Here is a 17,544-nt window from a genome sequence, read left to right as displayed (position 1 = left end):
CACACACACATCAAATAATCTGCTGACGAGCATTTAGATTGTTTCTGTATCTTAGCTACTGTGAATAATGTTGCAGTGAATGTGGAAATGCAGCTATCTCTTGGAGATCCAGATTTCATTTCCTTTGGACATATTCCTAGAAGTGGTAAAGGGCCTTCTTTAAGAAGAAGAGGAAGAGAAGGAGGAAGAGGAGGAAGAACAGAGGTACATAGTTAAAATAAAAAAGGGCAATACATATGTACCTATCAATAATCAGTTTAAATGTAGATGAACTAAATACTCCAATCAATAGGCATAGTGTAGCTGAATGGATAAGAAAGCAAGGCATATATATGCTGTCTACAGGAGACCCACCTCAGAACAAAAGATACACACAGACTAAAAGTAGAGGGATGGAAAAAGATATTTTGCATAAATGGAAAGGGGAAAAAAAGCCAGGTTAGCAATACTTATATCTGACAAAAAAGACTTTAAAACAAAGTCTATACTAACAGATAAAGGACACTAATTATAAAGGCAACAGTCCAACAAGAAGATATAACGCTTGTAAACATTTATTCACACAACATAGGAGCACCTAAATATGTAAAGCAAATCTTGATGAACATAAAGGGAGAGATTGCCAGTAATGCAGTCATAGTAGGGGATTTTTACACCCCATTGACATCAATAGATCTTCCAAACAGAAAATAACAAGGAAAGGGCAGCTTTAAAAAACACACTAGATCAAATGGATTTAGTTGATGTCTTCAGAACATTTCACCCTAAAGCTGCAGAATATACATTCTTTTCAAAGGCACATGGAACATTTTCTAAGATAGACCACATGTTAAGACACAAAATAAGCCTCAATAAATTTAAGAAGATTGAAATCATATCAAGCATTTTCTCTGACCATAGTGGTATAAAAGTAGAAATCAATCACAAGAAAAAAACTGAAAAACACCCAGAGACATGGATGCTAAATAACATGCTACCAAACAATGAATGACTTAACAATGAGATCAAGCAAGAAATCCAAAGATACCTTGAAACAAATGGAAATGAGAATACAACAACCGAAAATATATGGGATACAGCAAAAACAGTCCTAAGAGGGAAATTCATAGCATTACAGGCCTACCTCAAGAAACAAGGAAAATCTCAATTAAAAAATCTAACTTTACAATGAAAGGAACTGGGAAAAGAACAACAAAGCCCAAAGTGAACAGAAGAAAGGAACTTATAATGATCAGAAGAGGAATAAAGTAGAGTTTAAAAAATCAGTACAAAAGATTAATGAAACCAAGAGCTGGTGCTTGTAAAAGGTACACAATATTGGCAACCTTTAACCAAACTCATCAAGAAAAAAGGGATAGTATCCAAATAAATAAAATCAGAAATGAAAGCAGAGAAGTAAGAACTGACACCAAAGAATTACAAAGGATTGTAAGAAAATATTGTGAACAACTATAGGCCAACGATTTGGACAAAATGGATAAATTCCTAGAAACATACAATCTTCCAAAACCGAATCAGGAAGAATCAGAGAATCTGAATAGACAGATTACAACTAATGAAATTGAAGCAATAATAATAATAACCTCCCAACAAACAAAAGTACTGGACTGGATGGCTTCACAGCTAAATTTTACCAAACACTCAAAAAAGAACTAACACCTATCCTTCTCAAACTAGTCCAAAAAAATCCAAGAGGAGAGAAGACTTCCAAGCTTATTTAATGTGGCCAGTGTTATCCTAATTCCAAAACCAGACAAAGACATGACGAAGATAGAAAATTAGAGGCCAATATCTCTTATTAAAATAGGTGCTAAAATCCTCAACAGAATATTAGTAAACCAGATCCAGCAGTACATTTAAAAATCATACACCATGATCAAGTGGGATTTATTCTGGGGATGGAGGGTTGGTACAATACCCACAAATCAATAAACGTGATACACCACATATGCAAAATGAACCATAAAAATCACATGATCATATCAATAGATGCAGAAAAAGCGTTCGATAAAATCCAGCACCCATTTATGATAAAAACTCTCAGCAAGGTGGGAATAGAGTGATCATACCTCAACATAAAGACCATATATGACAAACACAGCCTACGTCATACTCAATGGGCAAAAACTAAAAGCATTTCCCCTAAGAACAGGAACAAGACAGGGGTGTACACTTTCACCACCCTTATTCAACATAGTACTGGAAGTCCTTGCCATAGCAATCAGACAAAAGGAAGAAATAAAAGGCACCCAGATTGGAAGGGAAGAAATAAAACTGTCGTTATCTGCAGATGACATGATACGGTACATAGAGAACCTTAAAAATTACACCAGAAAACAACTACAACTGATAAATGAATTCAGTACGGTAGCAGGATACAAAATACATATACAGAAATCAATTTCCTTTCATACACCAGTAATGAACTATCAGACAGGGAAACAGAAAACAGTCTTATTCAAAATTGCATCAAAAAACAAAACAAAACTAGGACTATATTTCACCAAAGATATAAAAGACCTGTACTCAGAAATTTATAAGAGACTGAAGAAAGAAATTACAAATAAATAGAGGCATATACAGTTTTAATTGATAAGAAGAATTTTTACATGACTTAAATGTCCATACTACCCAAAGCAATCTATAGATTCAACTCAATTCCTATTAAGATACCAATAGCATATTTTACAGAACTAGAACAAATATTCCAAAAATTTATATGGAACCACAAAAGACCCTGAATATCCATAGCAATCTTGAGAAAGAAGTACAAAGTTGGAGAAATGCTACCTGATGTCAAATTATACTACAACAGTATGGTACTGGCATAAAAAGAGACATATAAATCAATGGAACAGAATGGGGAGCCCAGAAATGAACCCACACCTTTATGGTCAATTAATATTAGATATAGGAGGAAAAAACATACAATGGGGAAGAGTCTCTTCAGTAAATGGTGTTGGTAAAATTGGACAGATATATGCAAAAAAAATGAAGCCACACCACCTTATTATACCACACACAAGATAAGCTCAAAATGGATTAAAGATTTAAATATTAGGCTCAAAACCATAAAAATCTTAGAAGAAAACATAGGCAATAAAATCTCGGGAATTTCTCGTAGCAATATTTTTTGTGATATATCATCTTGTGCAAGGGAAAGAAAAGAAAAAATAAACAAATGGGACTACGTCAAACTAAAAAGTTTTTGCACAGCAAAGAAAACCATCAACAAAATGAAAAGACAACCCACTGAATGGGAGAGCATATCTGCCAGTGAAAAATCTGATCAGAGGTTAATATCCAAAATTCATTAAAAAGTTATTATACAACTCAACACCAAAAAATTCAATTAAAATATGGATAAAACTTGCCCTGGCCAGTGTGGCTCAGTGGTTAGAGTGTCGGCTCATGCATCGAGGGGTCACAGATTCGATTCCTGGTCAAGAGCACGCACCTGGATTGCAGATTCGATCCCTGGCCCTGGTCAGGGTGAGTGCAGGGGGCATCCAATCAATGTGTCTCTCTCACATTGATGTTTTCTCTCTCGCTCTCTCTCTTTCTGTCTCCCCTCTCCCTCCCTCCCTTCCACTTTCTCTAAAGAGCAGTGGAAAAAATATCCTCAGGTGAGGATTAACAAACAAAAAAATAATGGGCCAAGCATCTGAATATACACTTCTCTAAGAGGACATACAGATTGCCAGTAGTCATAAGAAAAGATGATCACTGTCTCTAATCACCAGAGAAATTCAAATTAATATCACAATGAGATATCACCTCACACCTGTCAGAATGGCTATCAATAAATCAACAAACAACATAGTGCTGAGGAGGACGTGGAGAAAAGGGGATCTTCATGCACTGTTAGTGGAAATGCAGATTGTTGTAGCCACTGTGGAAAGCAGTATGGAATTACCTCAAAAAATTAAAAATGGAAATACCTTATAACCCAGTGATTTCACTTCTAGAAATATATCTGAAGCAGCCCAAAACACCAATCAGAAAGAATATGTGCACCCCCATGTTCATAGCAGTGTTATTTACATTAGCTAAGATCTGTAAACAGCCCAAGTGTCCATCAGTAGATGAGTGGATAAAAAGGCTGTGGTACATTTACACAGTGGAGTACTACTAGGCTATAAAAAAGAAGGATATCTTACCCTTTTATGACAGCATGGGTGGACCTGGAAATCATTATGCTAAGTGAAATAAGCTAGTCAGAGAAAGACAAGTACCATATGAATCACACATACGTGGAATCTAATGAACAAAATAAAATAACCAAATAGAAACAGACTCATAGGTACAGAAAACAAACTTACAGTTGTCAGAGGTGAGGGGGCTTAGGGGCTACATGAAAAAACTGAAGGAATTAAGGAAAACAAAACAAAACTCATAGACACAGCTGCATGGTGATTACCAGAGGGAAAGGGAATGGGGGGAGTTAGAAGAGGTTATAAGGCGGATAAATGGTGATAGAGACTTGACTTGGTGTAGCGAACACACAGTATACAGATCATGTATTGTAGAATTGTACACCTGAAATCTATATAATTTTATTAACCAATGTCATCCCAATAAATTCAATTAAAAATATATATAATCAGTAGTTTTAGTTGTATTTAACAGGAATATTGATGAAGATTCCTATTCTGCCATATTGTTGGAAAAGTAATTTCAGCTCTTTTATATTTTTGACATCACATTTTTTGTTTGTTTTTGTTTTCTTTTTGCCTCTAGCTCCCCATATATACTTCACCACCTCTCCAGTCTAAATATGTTGAAGAGAAGCCTGGTAATTTACAAATGAGCTTTGCCTCGATCCGCACTACAACTAGTCGTTATATTGGCTGGTGCAAGGTAAGTCTATTCTAATAGTTCAATTTTGGAGGATTTCTTATTTGTATTATGTACCATTTGTTCCAGTTACCCATTGATGTGTAACAAACTACCCCCAAACGTATTGGTTTTAAACAACAACCATTCTATTCTATTTCATAATTTTGTAAATCAGGAATTGGATTGGAGTTCAGACAGGCGATTCTTCTGTTGCATGTGGTGTTCACAGAGGTCACTCAGTGGTATTCATCTGGTGAATGGGCTGATCTAGAGAGTCCAAGACAGCTTCATTCTCATGTCTGGCAACTTGTCACAGATGCTAGAAGGCTGGGCTCAGCTGGGAATGTTGACTAAAGCACCTACATGTGGCCTCTCAGGCAAGGTGGCCAGATTACTTACATGGGCAGTTCAGGGCTCCTGAAGAAAATGTTACAAGAGGCCCTAGGCAGAATTTACCAAGTTTCCTACCTATCCTCAGATGTCCAAGAAAGTCACTTCTACAGCATTCTATTGTAAAGTCAAGTCACTAAGGACAGTCCAGTTTTAAAGGGACGGGGGAAATGCCACCCCTTTAAGTAGAAGCAAATAATTTGTGGCCATATTTATTCTCCTATACCACTACTTCATAGATTAAAGTAGTTCAACGAGCATTTATGTAATGTAACCTAACATGTACAAAACATTGTTTGGCCTCTTACATGAAGTTCTGAGATTACTTTTTAATTGTTTCTTATTTGACTGAGCAAAATTTTCACTTGTTTGTTTAGCTCATTAGACCAATTTGACTACAGTCAGCTATAGGGCAAAATAGAATTCACCTTATTTTAATACTTAGCTTCCAATCAGCATTACTCAGCAGCAGCAGGATGGAGTAAGCTGATATAGTACTGATGTTTCATTATCATCGCGTCAACATAGGTGTGTTAGCATCAACATCTCCAACGTCAGTATCATAATGATAATGCTGCTACCATTGTTTGCATCATTCTGACCTAATACCTACAACGATTTGCTTCAAATCTAGCCAGTTGTGAACTTTTATGCTTTTTGTTTCTAATCTATTCTTTGAAAAGAAAATTCTAATGATCTGATTGAATTACCAAATCTGTGAACTCTGGTCATTCCAGATGAGATTTAAAACATCTGATGAATATATGCTGTTATTTTTGAAAATGTTTACGTGTGAAAGAATTCTAATAGTACTACTGTACTGCACACTCTTAATAGTTTAATCTCAGAGTGAAATATCTTAACTAGTTAGGATCTGAATAATGCCAGCAGCTAGATGATTCACACTTTAGTCTCCTGAGACCTAATTTTCAATAGTGTTCTCAAAGTTATTTTTTCAGTGAGGTAAATTGTTCCTGAGAGATACTTAAATTGCCATTATAACTATCACCCAATTTAAGACTCGAAGAACTTTATATTCTGTTAATATGCTGAAACAATTAGGTTGAAGAAGGTCACTTTGAATGCATTTCATCTTCAATGTAAATAATGTTTCTTGCCTAATTTTCCTCTAAAAATATATCATTTAAAAATTACTTCTGGCCCAGCCAGGTGTGGCTCAGCGGTTGAGCATCGACCTAGGATCCAGGAGATCACAGTTCGATTCCTGGTCAGGGCACATGCCTGGGTTGTGGGCTTGATCCCCAGTTGGGGGCGTGCAGGAGGCAGCCGATCAATGGCTCTCTGATCATTGATGTTTCTCTCTCTCTCTCTCTCTCTCTCTCTCTCTCTCTCCCTTCCTCTCTCTGGAATCAATAAAGATATATTTTTAAAAAATTACTTCTGACTCAAATTACATTCTGCATTAATAACTGAATCATATAGGGCAAATTCAATTTCTACTCCTACTCCTTGATGATGTTTTGAAATTTAGATAGCAGTGACCCCCATGATAAAAGTGAATTCCTAAACTCAGCTAAGGAAAATTTTCTAAAATAAGTGACTAGTTTGCTTCTTCAGTAGTTACATGATATCCCAGTCAACTAGTCAATAGATATTATACGAAGGTGTTATTTTCTCAAGGGACAGTTCCTAAAGAGAAGTAACTCGGTGGCAGTTAGGGTCTATGTTGGTTTGTACAGCTTGAAACCATGGTGAACAGAATGAACCTGTGCACCTCTGAGCACCATGAAAATATCTAAGACAAAGTTACTAAAACCAAGATATCTCAATAGCAATAACTTATTCCTTTCCTATCTATTATACTCATTTCTACTTTTTTTCTTTGAAAATCTCTTTTGTTGTTTTTATTCCATTGTTTGATAGCAGCTGCTTTAGAGAAGGAAACCATATATTTAGATTGTGTTTTCTGGTTCCTTCCATGGAGTACAGCATGACTCTGGAAAAATCATTTCATGCCTTCATTTTTCTCCTGATGTAGTTGAGATAGTACCTATCACTCAGTAAATGTGTGTAACAATATTTCTTGCATTAAGATAAATTAGTTGGAAACAGGTAAAAGGAAAAATTTGATTTAAAGTTTTAATCCCTCCATGGGTTAATTAATCTTGATTTGTAGAGAATTTATGTTGCTATTTATAAACAAGATGGACACTACTAGCCTGTGTAGGATGATTTCTATCCTGAGATAAATGTCTTAATTAGTTTTTTTCTCATTCTAACCACTTAAAAAAAGTAGAAGATGTAGTACTTTTCTTTTGTTGTTGTTTTCTCCATACATCATTATGTTGTTGCTACATCTTTATTAATCAGATGTTGCTTCTAAGCTGAAATATACCTCTCTTTATGCTTTATTTAAATTCCATTCAATTTTCTAGGCCATTATAAAATCAGATGATAAATCTTTTTATTTTTGCAATAAATTTTATATGAGCTGCTCTGATTATTTTGTAGGCAGTACTTATTTCATATGAGGAAAATAGTAAACAAGTATTATCCTTGTAAAATAGAATGAAAAGCAAGAAATGAAGAGAAGCTAAGTTTAACAAATATCCTCATAGTGAATAAATAGGAAAGTTAAATTTAGATTTGGGTTCAATGCTAAGTCAACATTTTAATAAAATCTCAGAAATGTCAACGATTTGATCTAATTATCAACATATCCAAAAATGCAGATATCCTTTTCCCCCCTTTTTGCTTAGGGTGTTTATGTCTTTGTGAAAAATGGAATAATGGATACAGTTCAGTTTGGAAAAGGTAGGTGAGTAAACCATTTGTAATAAAGAATGTTCTATTGTCTTTTTAACTTGCAACATTTAAATGTGAGAAAAACAGGGTATGTTATCCATTATCATGTTTTACCAACTGTAAAGATGCTCTGCATATCAGTTTATGATAATAATAACAAAACAATAGTATCTACAATTTATTTGGCTACTATTATATCCTAAGTTACTATGATAAGCATTTTACATAATTTATCTAATTTACTTTATTGTAGCAATTTTGCGGCTATTGGTATTTCAATTATTCCCCTTTTACAGATGAGGAAACTGGAGTTTAAAAAGATTAAGTAGGTTACCAAGACCACATAACTAGTAAGTGGCAGCACCTGCACTCAAACTGAGGTCTGTTTTATATTATATACTCATAAAGCATAAATTAGAAACATGTCTCCATTGTTATCAATTAGTTTTAATAAGTGCTACTTACTGTTAAAATACATAGTATTTTGCTAATGATTGTTAGGAAACACTATACCAATCAGTCACACCCTAGAATATTTAAGCTAATGTTGGAAAGCAATTGTGTTTGAGTCTTTAGTTTGATAATGGTGTTTGGCAGTAGATATATCTTCCTCACCCAGTTGTCAAAATAAATGTATGGAGGACAAAAAGATCAACTAAAATTTTAAAAAAAAGTCGCCATGATATTGACGACTGGTATATGTATTATCATTATTTAATATATGTTGTGGGAATTAATTCCAAATTATATTTCTCATCAATCTTGAAGAATATAATTAAATAAGTGATTGCCATTAAATAATGAACAATGATGGAATGGACTGCATAGAACCAATACAATTTAAATATATAAAAACCAAGAAATCCAGACTTGTGCCCACTCTCCATCTACTTTTTACCTAGGCTCACTTCTCATCCCGATCATCTTTATTTTAACTAAGATCAACATTGGCTCTAAGGTTACTGGAGAGTAGTGGCATGCAGGATCTAGTGGCTGCATATATCCCTAGACTACTATTTAAAGTTCCCTAGTAAAGTATCTGTTTCAGTTCTTACCCAGATCCTACCAACGTTTGAGCAGATAAGGCCAGAATCATTTCTATTATAGATATATAGTATTTACACAATCAAGAATTTACTTTAATAGTAATCCATATTAAGGTATTGATTCTAGCATCATATTTCATTGAAGAGGAATAATAGCTTGTATTGTTAAGAAAGCAAATATGAAATCAGCTATAGAAGGAAGATTTAATTTTGTAACGGTTATAACTAGCTTTTTAAGTTGCTGCTCAAATCATTATTTTGTGTAGCTCTTTGGAAGAGTGTTTAAACCATTTGCTATTATCTCTAACTTTTCTTTGTCTTACTATATAGAATGCCCAGTTGTAGTAAGTCATTTATATTAATTTTTAACTTATTTCTTGAGATGCATATGTTTATTTGAAGAATCCACCACGAGATTTTCTTCCAAAAGTCGGAGTGATTACAGTTTCAGGATTGGCAGGCTTGGTTTCAGCAAGAAAAGGTAGGATTTAAAAATATATATATATTGTCCTTTTCAATTACAGTATATTCTGAATTTTACTGTCATAGGAAAACCTCATATCCTTTATTGAATATTATTAGGATAGACTACCTTCAAACATTTAGATTCTATAGTACAGTATGATTACTTTTATTAAAAACTTTTTGTTTTTAAGGTTATAGCTATTCCAAAAGATGTTCAACATCATTAGTTATTAGAAATGCAAATGAAAACCACAGTGAGATACCACCACACACCTATCAGAATGTCTAAAATTAAAAAGACTAACCATACCAAGTATATTTGAGAATGTAGTGCAACAGAAACTCTCATACACTGCTGGTGAGAATACAGAATGGTACAGTCATTCTGGAAAATAGTTTGTCAAAAGTTAGTCATAAAGTTAAACATACATTTGCCATGAGACCCAGTAATCCCACTCTCGGGGATTTACTCTGGAGAAATGAAAAACCTGTACACAAATGTTAATAGCAATTCTATTTATAATCCCTGAAAGTTGGAAACAACCTAAACGTCTTTCAACAATTAACTAAACTATGGGACATCCATACAAAGGAATACGACTTGGGCAACAAAAGAATGTACTATTGATACATGCAACAATCTTGATGAGTCTGAGTTAAAGAAGCCATTCCAAAAAAGTTTAATATTGTATGATTTCGTTTATATAACTTCCTCAAAAAGACAAAACTATTGTGACAAAGAATAGGTCTGTGGTTCCCAGGGGTTAGGAATAGGGAGAAGGTGTGAATACAAAGAAATACCATGAACTATTTTTAGGAGCAATAGAGCTGTTCCATATCTTGATTGTAGTGGTAGTTACACAACTCTATACGTATATTAAAATGGATAGAACTGTACACCAAAAAAAGAAGTTCCAGTAAGATGATTTTAAAATAAAAATTTTAAGAATATATAGTTATTCTTATTAATATTGTAATTTATTATTTTGTTTCTTATCTTCTAGATAACTATTTTTTTAAAGGTCTTAAGAGTAGCTATCTAAAAGAAAAAGGTCTTGAGAGTTTTATATTAATATAAAAATGTATACTAACCACTCAAACTACTTTTCCTTACCTAGTCATGACAACCAATTTTCTGGGAGCTATATTAAGGATTTGAGATAGAGATACTGACATATGAGGGGAAAAAAATGTATTCCCTCCTGGTCTTGAGATGGCTGGAACTGACATCAGCCAACTCAAAATGGAGTTTGGAAAGTGGACCACTCACTACTTTCAATTAGCACACGAGACTTGGTATATTGTATTTCTTTTCCCCCTCTTTGCACTCTGTATCTCAAACAAATTTGTCCTTCTTTCCCATTGTACTTCTTCTGTAAAGGGTCTCCAAGACCACCCCCAGGTTTTTCCATTAGCTAGAAAGACTGAGAAGACTCAGCCTACAGACATATTCATGGCTAAGATTTATTACAGTGAAAGGATGCAAAGTAATTCAGCAAAGGGAAAAGGCACGTGAGGCAGAGCTTAGAGGAAACCAGGTACAAGCTACCAAGAGTCCTTTCGCAGTGGAGCCATAAAAGGTGCACTTAAATCCTCCACTAATGACTTGTGGCAATATGCCTGAGATGTCAACCAGGGAAGCTCATTAGAGACTGAGTGACCAAGATTATTAGTAGGGGCGGGTCATGTACACACTGTCTGTCTAGCATCTACCCAAATTCTAGACTCCCAGAAGGAAAGTAGTTGTTCATCAAAAACCACATTTTTTGTAAAGACAATTTAGGCACAGTGTACCAATCTTATCAATTAGGGAATGTTTTCTATCATTGTAAGGAACTGCTTACCAATTTAGTTCCCAGATGCCAGCCAAGAGCCAGCCTTGCAAACAGGCCTTTCTAACAATGGCAGTCTTGGATATACTCTGTTGACTCTTTTTCTGCACATCATTAAATAACTTTCTTTCATAAGTATGTGGTGAATTTTATATTTGCCCATCATCCACCTCTGGTTATAGAAACTCTCTCAGTAGGCATTACTCTTTCCTCTCCTCAGTCAAGCCTCTTCTAAGCTGATGCAGTTCTCTTATCAGTAGCCATTTTGGTCACCTTTCATTCATCCTCTGTCCACAACTAAGTTGCCAGTCATTGTCCCCAAACTAAATTACATGGGGTTGGAAGTCACAGCTCTGAACCAGTCTGAAATCTGATATCAGGTAACTTTATGGTTGATTTGCCTAGCTTTAGTCCTTAAACTTGTTTTTACTTTCCCTAAACTGTAAAGTTGCCTGCAAACATTGCCAGATGTTTTTCACCTTAGTCTTTACTGATATATCAGGTTGTTTCATTTTTAAATTAAGGAATGTAAGAGTTCCAGAGAATAAGAGTACTTATCCCCAGTTATAAATTCCATCCCCTAATTGCCCAAATCATATTTAAAGAGCTTAAGGTACCCAGACAAGCATTTAAAGATACATACTGTTTTTTTTTTATTAAATTTTTAGGGGTGACAATGGTCAATATAAACATAGGTTTCAGATGTGAGTTTCTGTGTTACAAGATCTATATATTGTTCTGTGTGCCCACCACTCAAAATCATATCTTCTCCTGTTACCATATGTTAAGTTCCCCTTCACCCCCCATTCCCTTACTCCTGGCAGCCACCACACTACTGTTCATGTCTACAAGTTTCAGTTTTATATTCCACATATGAGTGAAATCATATGGTTCTTAGCTTTTTCTGACTGACTTATTTCACTAGCATAATATTCTCAAGGTCCATCCACATTGTCACAAATGGTAGTATCTCTTCTTTTCTTATGGCTGAGTAGTATTCCATTGTATATATGTCCCACATCTTCTGTATCCAGTCCTCTATCTCAGGACACTTTGGTTGTTTCCATGTCTTGGCTACCTTGAATAATGCTGCAATGGACATAGGGGTGCATATATCTTTGCAAATACATGTTTTTAAGTTTTTGGGGTATATACCCAGGAGAGGAATTGCTGGGTCATAGGTAAATCTATTCTTAATATTTTAAGGAATCACCAGACTGCTTTCTATCCATAGTGGTTATACCAGTCTACGTTCCCAACAGCAGTGAATAAAGGTTCTCTTTTCTCTCCACCACCTCTCCAACACTTGTTATGGCCTGTCTTGTTGATAAGATACATATTGTTTTGTACCAATGATCTGTTGGAACTAAGCTATGGCTTAGAGTGGTGCTTTCAAACTATTCTACAGAGCCTAGGGTTCAATGGGAATTTGGGGGTGGTATGAGGAAAAGGGAAAAGCTATGCAGGTAGGGATCAACACTGGGCTTTTCTCCTGCAGGCTAACCAGAGTAGTTTCAAGTTTATTGGTTTTATATACAAAGTTTCTATTGACATTCTATCTCTAAGATTTATTTTGAAAAGGATTTTACTGTTCAAAATAGTTTGAAAAATGACTCTTAAATGCTTATATAAGACACTTTTACAAATGAATTATCTCAAGTTACTTGCAATTATTAAATTATTACTCCACTATCCTAAGTTAATGATATGAAGGAGTTATATACTTTTTATAGTCCTTAGCTGATTATTTAATTGGATCTTTTACCTTCTTAAACACTTAATCATAAAAGGATATATAAAGAAAGTCCATTTCAGTTTAATATATCTTAGGACATGAAAAGATACCTAGTTTAAAAAAAGAAGAAATCATCAATCCCCTTTGTGTATGTAATTATGTTACATTGAGAATACTTTTCTTAAATTGGATGTGACAACTAAGGGGTATTAATTGAATTGTGATCCTTATGGACATCTTGATTGGTATTATTACCTAATGGGTAATTTAACATTGGGTGATGGCCTAAATGGAAACAAAGAGAATGTTAAAATTATAAAAGCATCAAGTTTCTGATAGCATCCATTAGGAATTTAATAGTTTGTTTGAATTTCTTAGGTTCTAGATTTAAGAAAATTGCTTATCCATTGGGACTGGCCACTTTAGGAACAACTGTTTGTTACCCAGTTCAGTCTGTAATAATTGCAAAGGTAAGTTGTTTTTAAATGAAAGCTGCATTTCAGTATTTATTTAAACTCTTGGTATGGCAATATTTAAATGTCATATAGTACCTGCAAAATTTAATTTTCAGAGAAATAAAGTTAATATCAACTCTTAAATTGGCAGAGTCACATTAACATCTCAGCATGGTAAATGCAATTTCCAACTATATGACCATCACAAATAAGATGAATTTGTTTCAGTGTAATTCAACATTATACATGCTCTTTGATGATTAAGTTCAGAGATACTGAATTAGAATTTATGGGGATAAGTACCACTCTATTGTAGAGCTACGTAAAATTGAAATAACAGAAAATTACACCTACTGGCAGCTGTCAGTTCAACAGATTAACATAATGCAAGAAACAGCCATTTGATAGGTACCCAGACAAGATAACAGAAGCTTCTGAAAGTGAAAAAAAAAATACAGACACATATACAAACTCAATTTTGAAACCATCTGGAACTAAGTAACACTTTCCATGAAAATCCATATTATAGCTGTTCTGTCGTTTTCTTGTGAGCTTGCCTACAAATCCAAATATTTTCCTAGTAATTTTAAGAGCTGTGTCACTATTTTACTTTATTTTAACACATATTCAGAGTGAGAAGGAGAGCTTTGGAATGTGCAGTTTTTTCTTCCTTTCCTTCTTCCCTTAATTACCAACATTTAACATTTAACAAACACTTGCTCCTCACACTTGAAGCAGTGTGTAGTATTACCAAAAGGACATCCTGTACTTGTATTATCATTATGGCCTCTTTTCAATTATTGATGTAGATAAAACTGCGTATTTAGTATTTTGAGGATGTCAAGGATATAGTGTCCTGTGCAGTTTGTAATGGAATTAAATTATAACAGCGAATAGCAAATAAAAAGAGCATTATTCATTAAATCTTGTTAGACTTGAGATAATTGTTGGGTAAAATGATACATTTAGTTTTTTAAATCTTTCTTAAAATTTATGCAAGAATTAGCCACTTAAATTCATGTAATATCTGTACTGAAAGAAACTTTTGAGCTCATTATATTCAACTTTTAACGGTAAGAAAACTGTGGCCCAGAGAAGTTTCACAGTGACTAATTTGTCTAGGGTTCTGTTCAGCTTCAGGTGTTGTACTTTCCTGTCCATTGCTGTTCCCAGTGCATGATACTGCCACTGATCCTTTTGTTTGTTTACAATAATAACTTCAGGTGTTTTTTTATAAAATTGATACCTACTCATCCTTAAATAATTTAAGCATTATAAAAAAAGTGTAGGAAAAATCAGACTAACCCCCTGAAATATTTCCATTTAGAAAAATATCAGTGTTAAAATTTCATAGAATGTTATTCTAGTCATTTTTGCATGCCAGCATAGAGATAGAAAAATAAATGGGTGAATAGGCAGATATAGTTTTATAAGAACAGGATCATAGTATGCACCTTATTTTTAATTAAAAAATAAAGTATTAAATTCAATTTTACTTTGACAGAAGGAAATAAAAAGAAAAGAATTACTGATATTGAAATAAAAAATTTCTATGTTCAAAGAGTTATTAATATGAGTTCCTAAAAGTTCTTTTGTGGTTAAATAATAATTCTTAAATTTCTAGAGTTGGGACCCTTGTTTTTATTTTAACTGTAATATAACAATGTCATATGTAACATTTGGTGGATTCTAATATATATATAACATGGGTTCTTAACCTGAGCTTTTTAAGGAAGTTTAGAGAACCTGTGACTTGCCACCTGAGACCATATGAAAAATTCTATGTATACAATAGATGCTTTCTAATTTGATATTATCAGGATCAGTAGTTAGGAATTAAAAATGTTACAACAGGAAGTTTTTTAAAAGTTATAAATATATAATGTAAATATATATCAAATTAAAACATAAATGTATATTCATTTTTCTGTCTTTGAAGTAGGGCTTTTCTATGAGTATGGGTCTCCTGGCTGAAGGTCAATAGCATCTTTCTTATAGTTAGCCATATCTGTAATATGTCTTCTACTGTTTCAGTTTAGGATTTTAAAAAATAGAATGAGTACTTAAAACATTTTATAAATAATATGAGAGTAGAAACCTGTTAGATTTTTATTTTTTCTCTAGCCTTTTATAGTTGTCTTGGTCACCTCTAATTTGACAGCAGTTACCTTTTTTAGTAATTCACTTTAAATTTTTTAAATTAGATTTATTAGGTGACATTGGTTAATAAAATTATATAAGTTTCAAGTGTAAAATTCTATAATACATCTGTATATTACCTTGCTTGTTTACCACCCACAGTCAGTTCCCCTTCCATGACCATATATTTGACCTCCTTTAAACTTTGCTATTCCCCACCTCTCCTTTCCTCTGGTAACCACCATACTGTTGTCTGTGTCTATGAGTTTCTGTTTGTTTTTGTTCATTTGTTGCTTTCAATTTTAAATCCCATGAATTTGACCTTAAAGGCAAGGGAAGCAAAAGCAAAAATAAATGAATGGGACTATATCAAACTAAAAAGCTACACAGCAAAAGAAACCATAAAGGAAGCCAACAAAAAGGCAACCAACCAAATGGGAGAAGATACCTGCAAACAACATCTCCAACAAGGAATTAATATCCAAAACATGTAAAGAACTGATGCAACTTAACAACAAATAAAACAATGACCCAATTAAAAAATGGGCAGAAGACCTAAACAGACAGTTCTCTCAAGAAGACACATATAAATGGCCAATAGATATATAAGAAGATAAACAACTTCACTAGCTATTAGGGAAATGAAAATCAAAACTACAGTGAGATACCACCTCACACCTGCTAGAATGGCTATTATTAATAAAACAAGTAATAACAAGTGTTGGAGAGGCTGTGAAAAAAAATGGAACCCTCATTCACTGCTGGTGGGAACGTAAAGTGGTACAGCCACTATGGAAAACAGAATGGAGGTTTCTCACAAGATTAAAAACAGAGTTACCATATGACTCAGCAACCCCTCTTCTAGGTATCTACCAAAAAAATTTGAAAACATTTATTTGTAAATATATGCATCCTGTGTTCACTGCAGCATTATTCACAGTGTCCAAGACATGGAAACAACCAAAGTGTCCTTCAGTAGATGATTGGATAAAGAAGGTGTAACATAAATACAATAGAATATTACTCAGCCATAAGAAAAGATGAAATACTGCCATTTGCAACAACATGGATGGAGCTTGAGAATAGAATGCTCAGAGAAATAAATCAGATGGAAAAAGTCAAGAACCGTATGAATTCACTCATATGTGGGATATAAAACTTGAAAGTAATACACTTTTGAATCTTTACAAAGTATTTAGCTTAATTTCCCTACATACAACAACAATTCTTTCACACTCATATTTCATCATATTTTGTTACATTTAAATTGTTTAATTGTAGTAAAACTGATGTAGAGACTTGGAAACAAATAAAACTTATTTTCAGTAAGCATATGACCTGTGAAAGACAGTATTTGAACATAATGGAGAGTATTCATTAGCAGTGAATATTCAGCATTCTATGAACATCATTTATTATAAATTTTTAAAACATCTTTAATAAGATGAGTCTCTTAAAAGGATGTCAGGTGAGCCCTAGGTGGTATTGTTCATTGGTTAGAGCATCAGCCCATGCACCAGAAGGCCTTGTGTTAGATTCCCAATCAAGGGCACATACCTGGGTCGCAGATTCGATCCTTGGCCCTGGTCGGGGCACGTGTAGGAAGCAACCAATTGATGTGTCTCTCTCACATCAATGTTTGTGTCTCTCTCTCTCCCCCTCTCATTCCCTTCCACTCTCTTTGCAAAATCAATGGAAAAAATATCCTCAGAAGTCAGGGGAGAGCTCTTCTACTGTATGTGTATTTTTCTGAAGGAAACGTCCCATGCCTTTCAAGAGATTCTCCGAGGAGTCTATGATGTTGAAAAGTTACAAAACAATATCCAGAAGATCCTTTGAGAAATAAAAGTAATACTCCATTTAGTCACCATTTTAGA

General features: G+C 34.0%; 1 protein-coding gene across 1 annotated transcript in view; it reads left to right on the top strand.

The window, feature by feature from the left end:
* Nucleotides 1–17,544, top strand: part of APOOL (apolipoprotein O like) — a 95,338-nt gene that overhangs the window by 61,875 nt on the left and 15,919 nt on the right. The window contains exons 3-6 of the mRNA XM_087813636.1: nucleotides 4,741–4,860; nucleotides 7,950–8,004; nucleotides 9,424–9,522; nucleotides 13,452–13,543. Coding sequence (XP_087669762.1) covers nucleotides 4,741–4,860; nucleotides 7,950–8,004; nucleotides 9,424–9,522; nucleotides 13,452–13,543 — 366 coding nt within the window. The remainder of the gene's footprint in view (nucleotides 1–4,740; nucleotides 4,861–7,949; nucleotides 8,005–9,423; nucleotides 9,523–13,451; nucleotides 13,544–17,544) is intronic.

The sequence above is a fragment of the Miniopterus natalensis genome, chromosome X (genome assembly GCF_054644295.1).
Source record: "Miniopterus natalensis isolate mMinNat1 chromosome X, mMinNat1.hap1, whole genome shotgun sequence".
Taxonomy (NCBI): domain Eukaryota; kingdom Metazoa; phylum Chordata; class Mammalia; order Chiroptera; family Miniopteridae; genus Miniopterus; species Miniopterus natalensis.
Note: the sequence above shows the minus strand (reverse complement) of the source record. Positions and strands in the feature narration are given on the sequence as shown.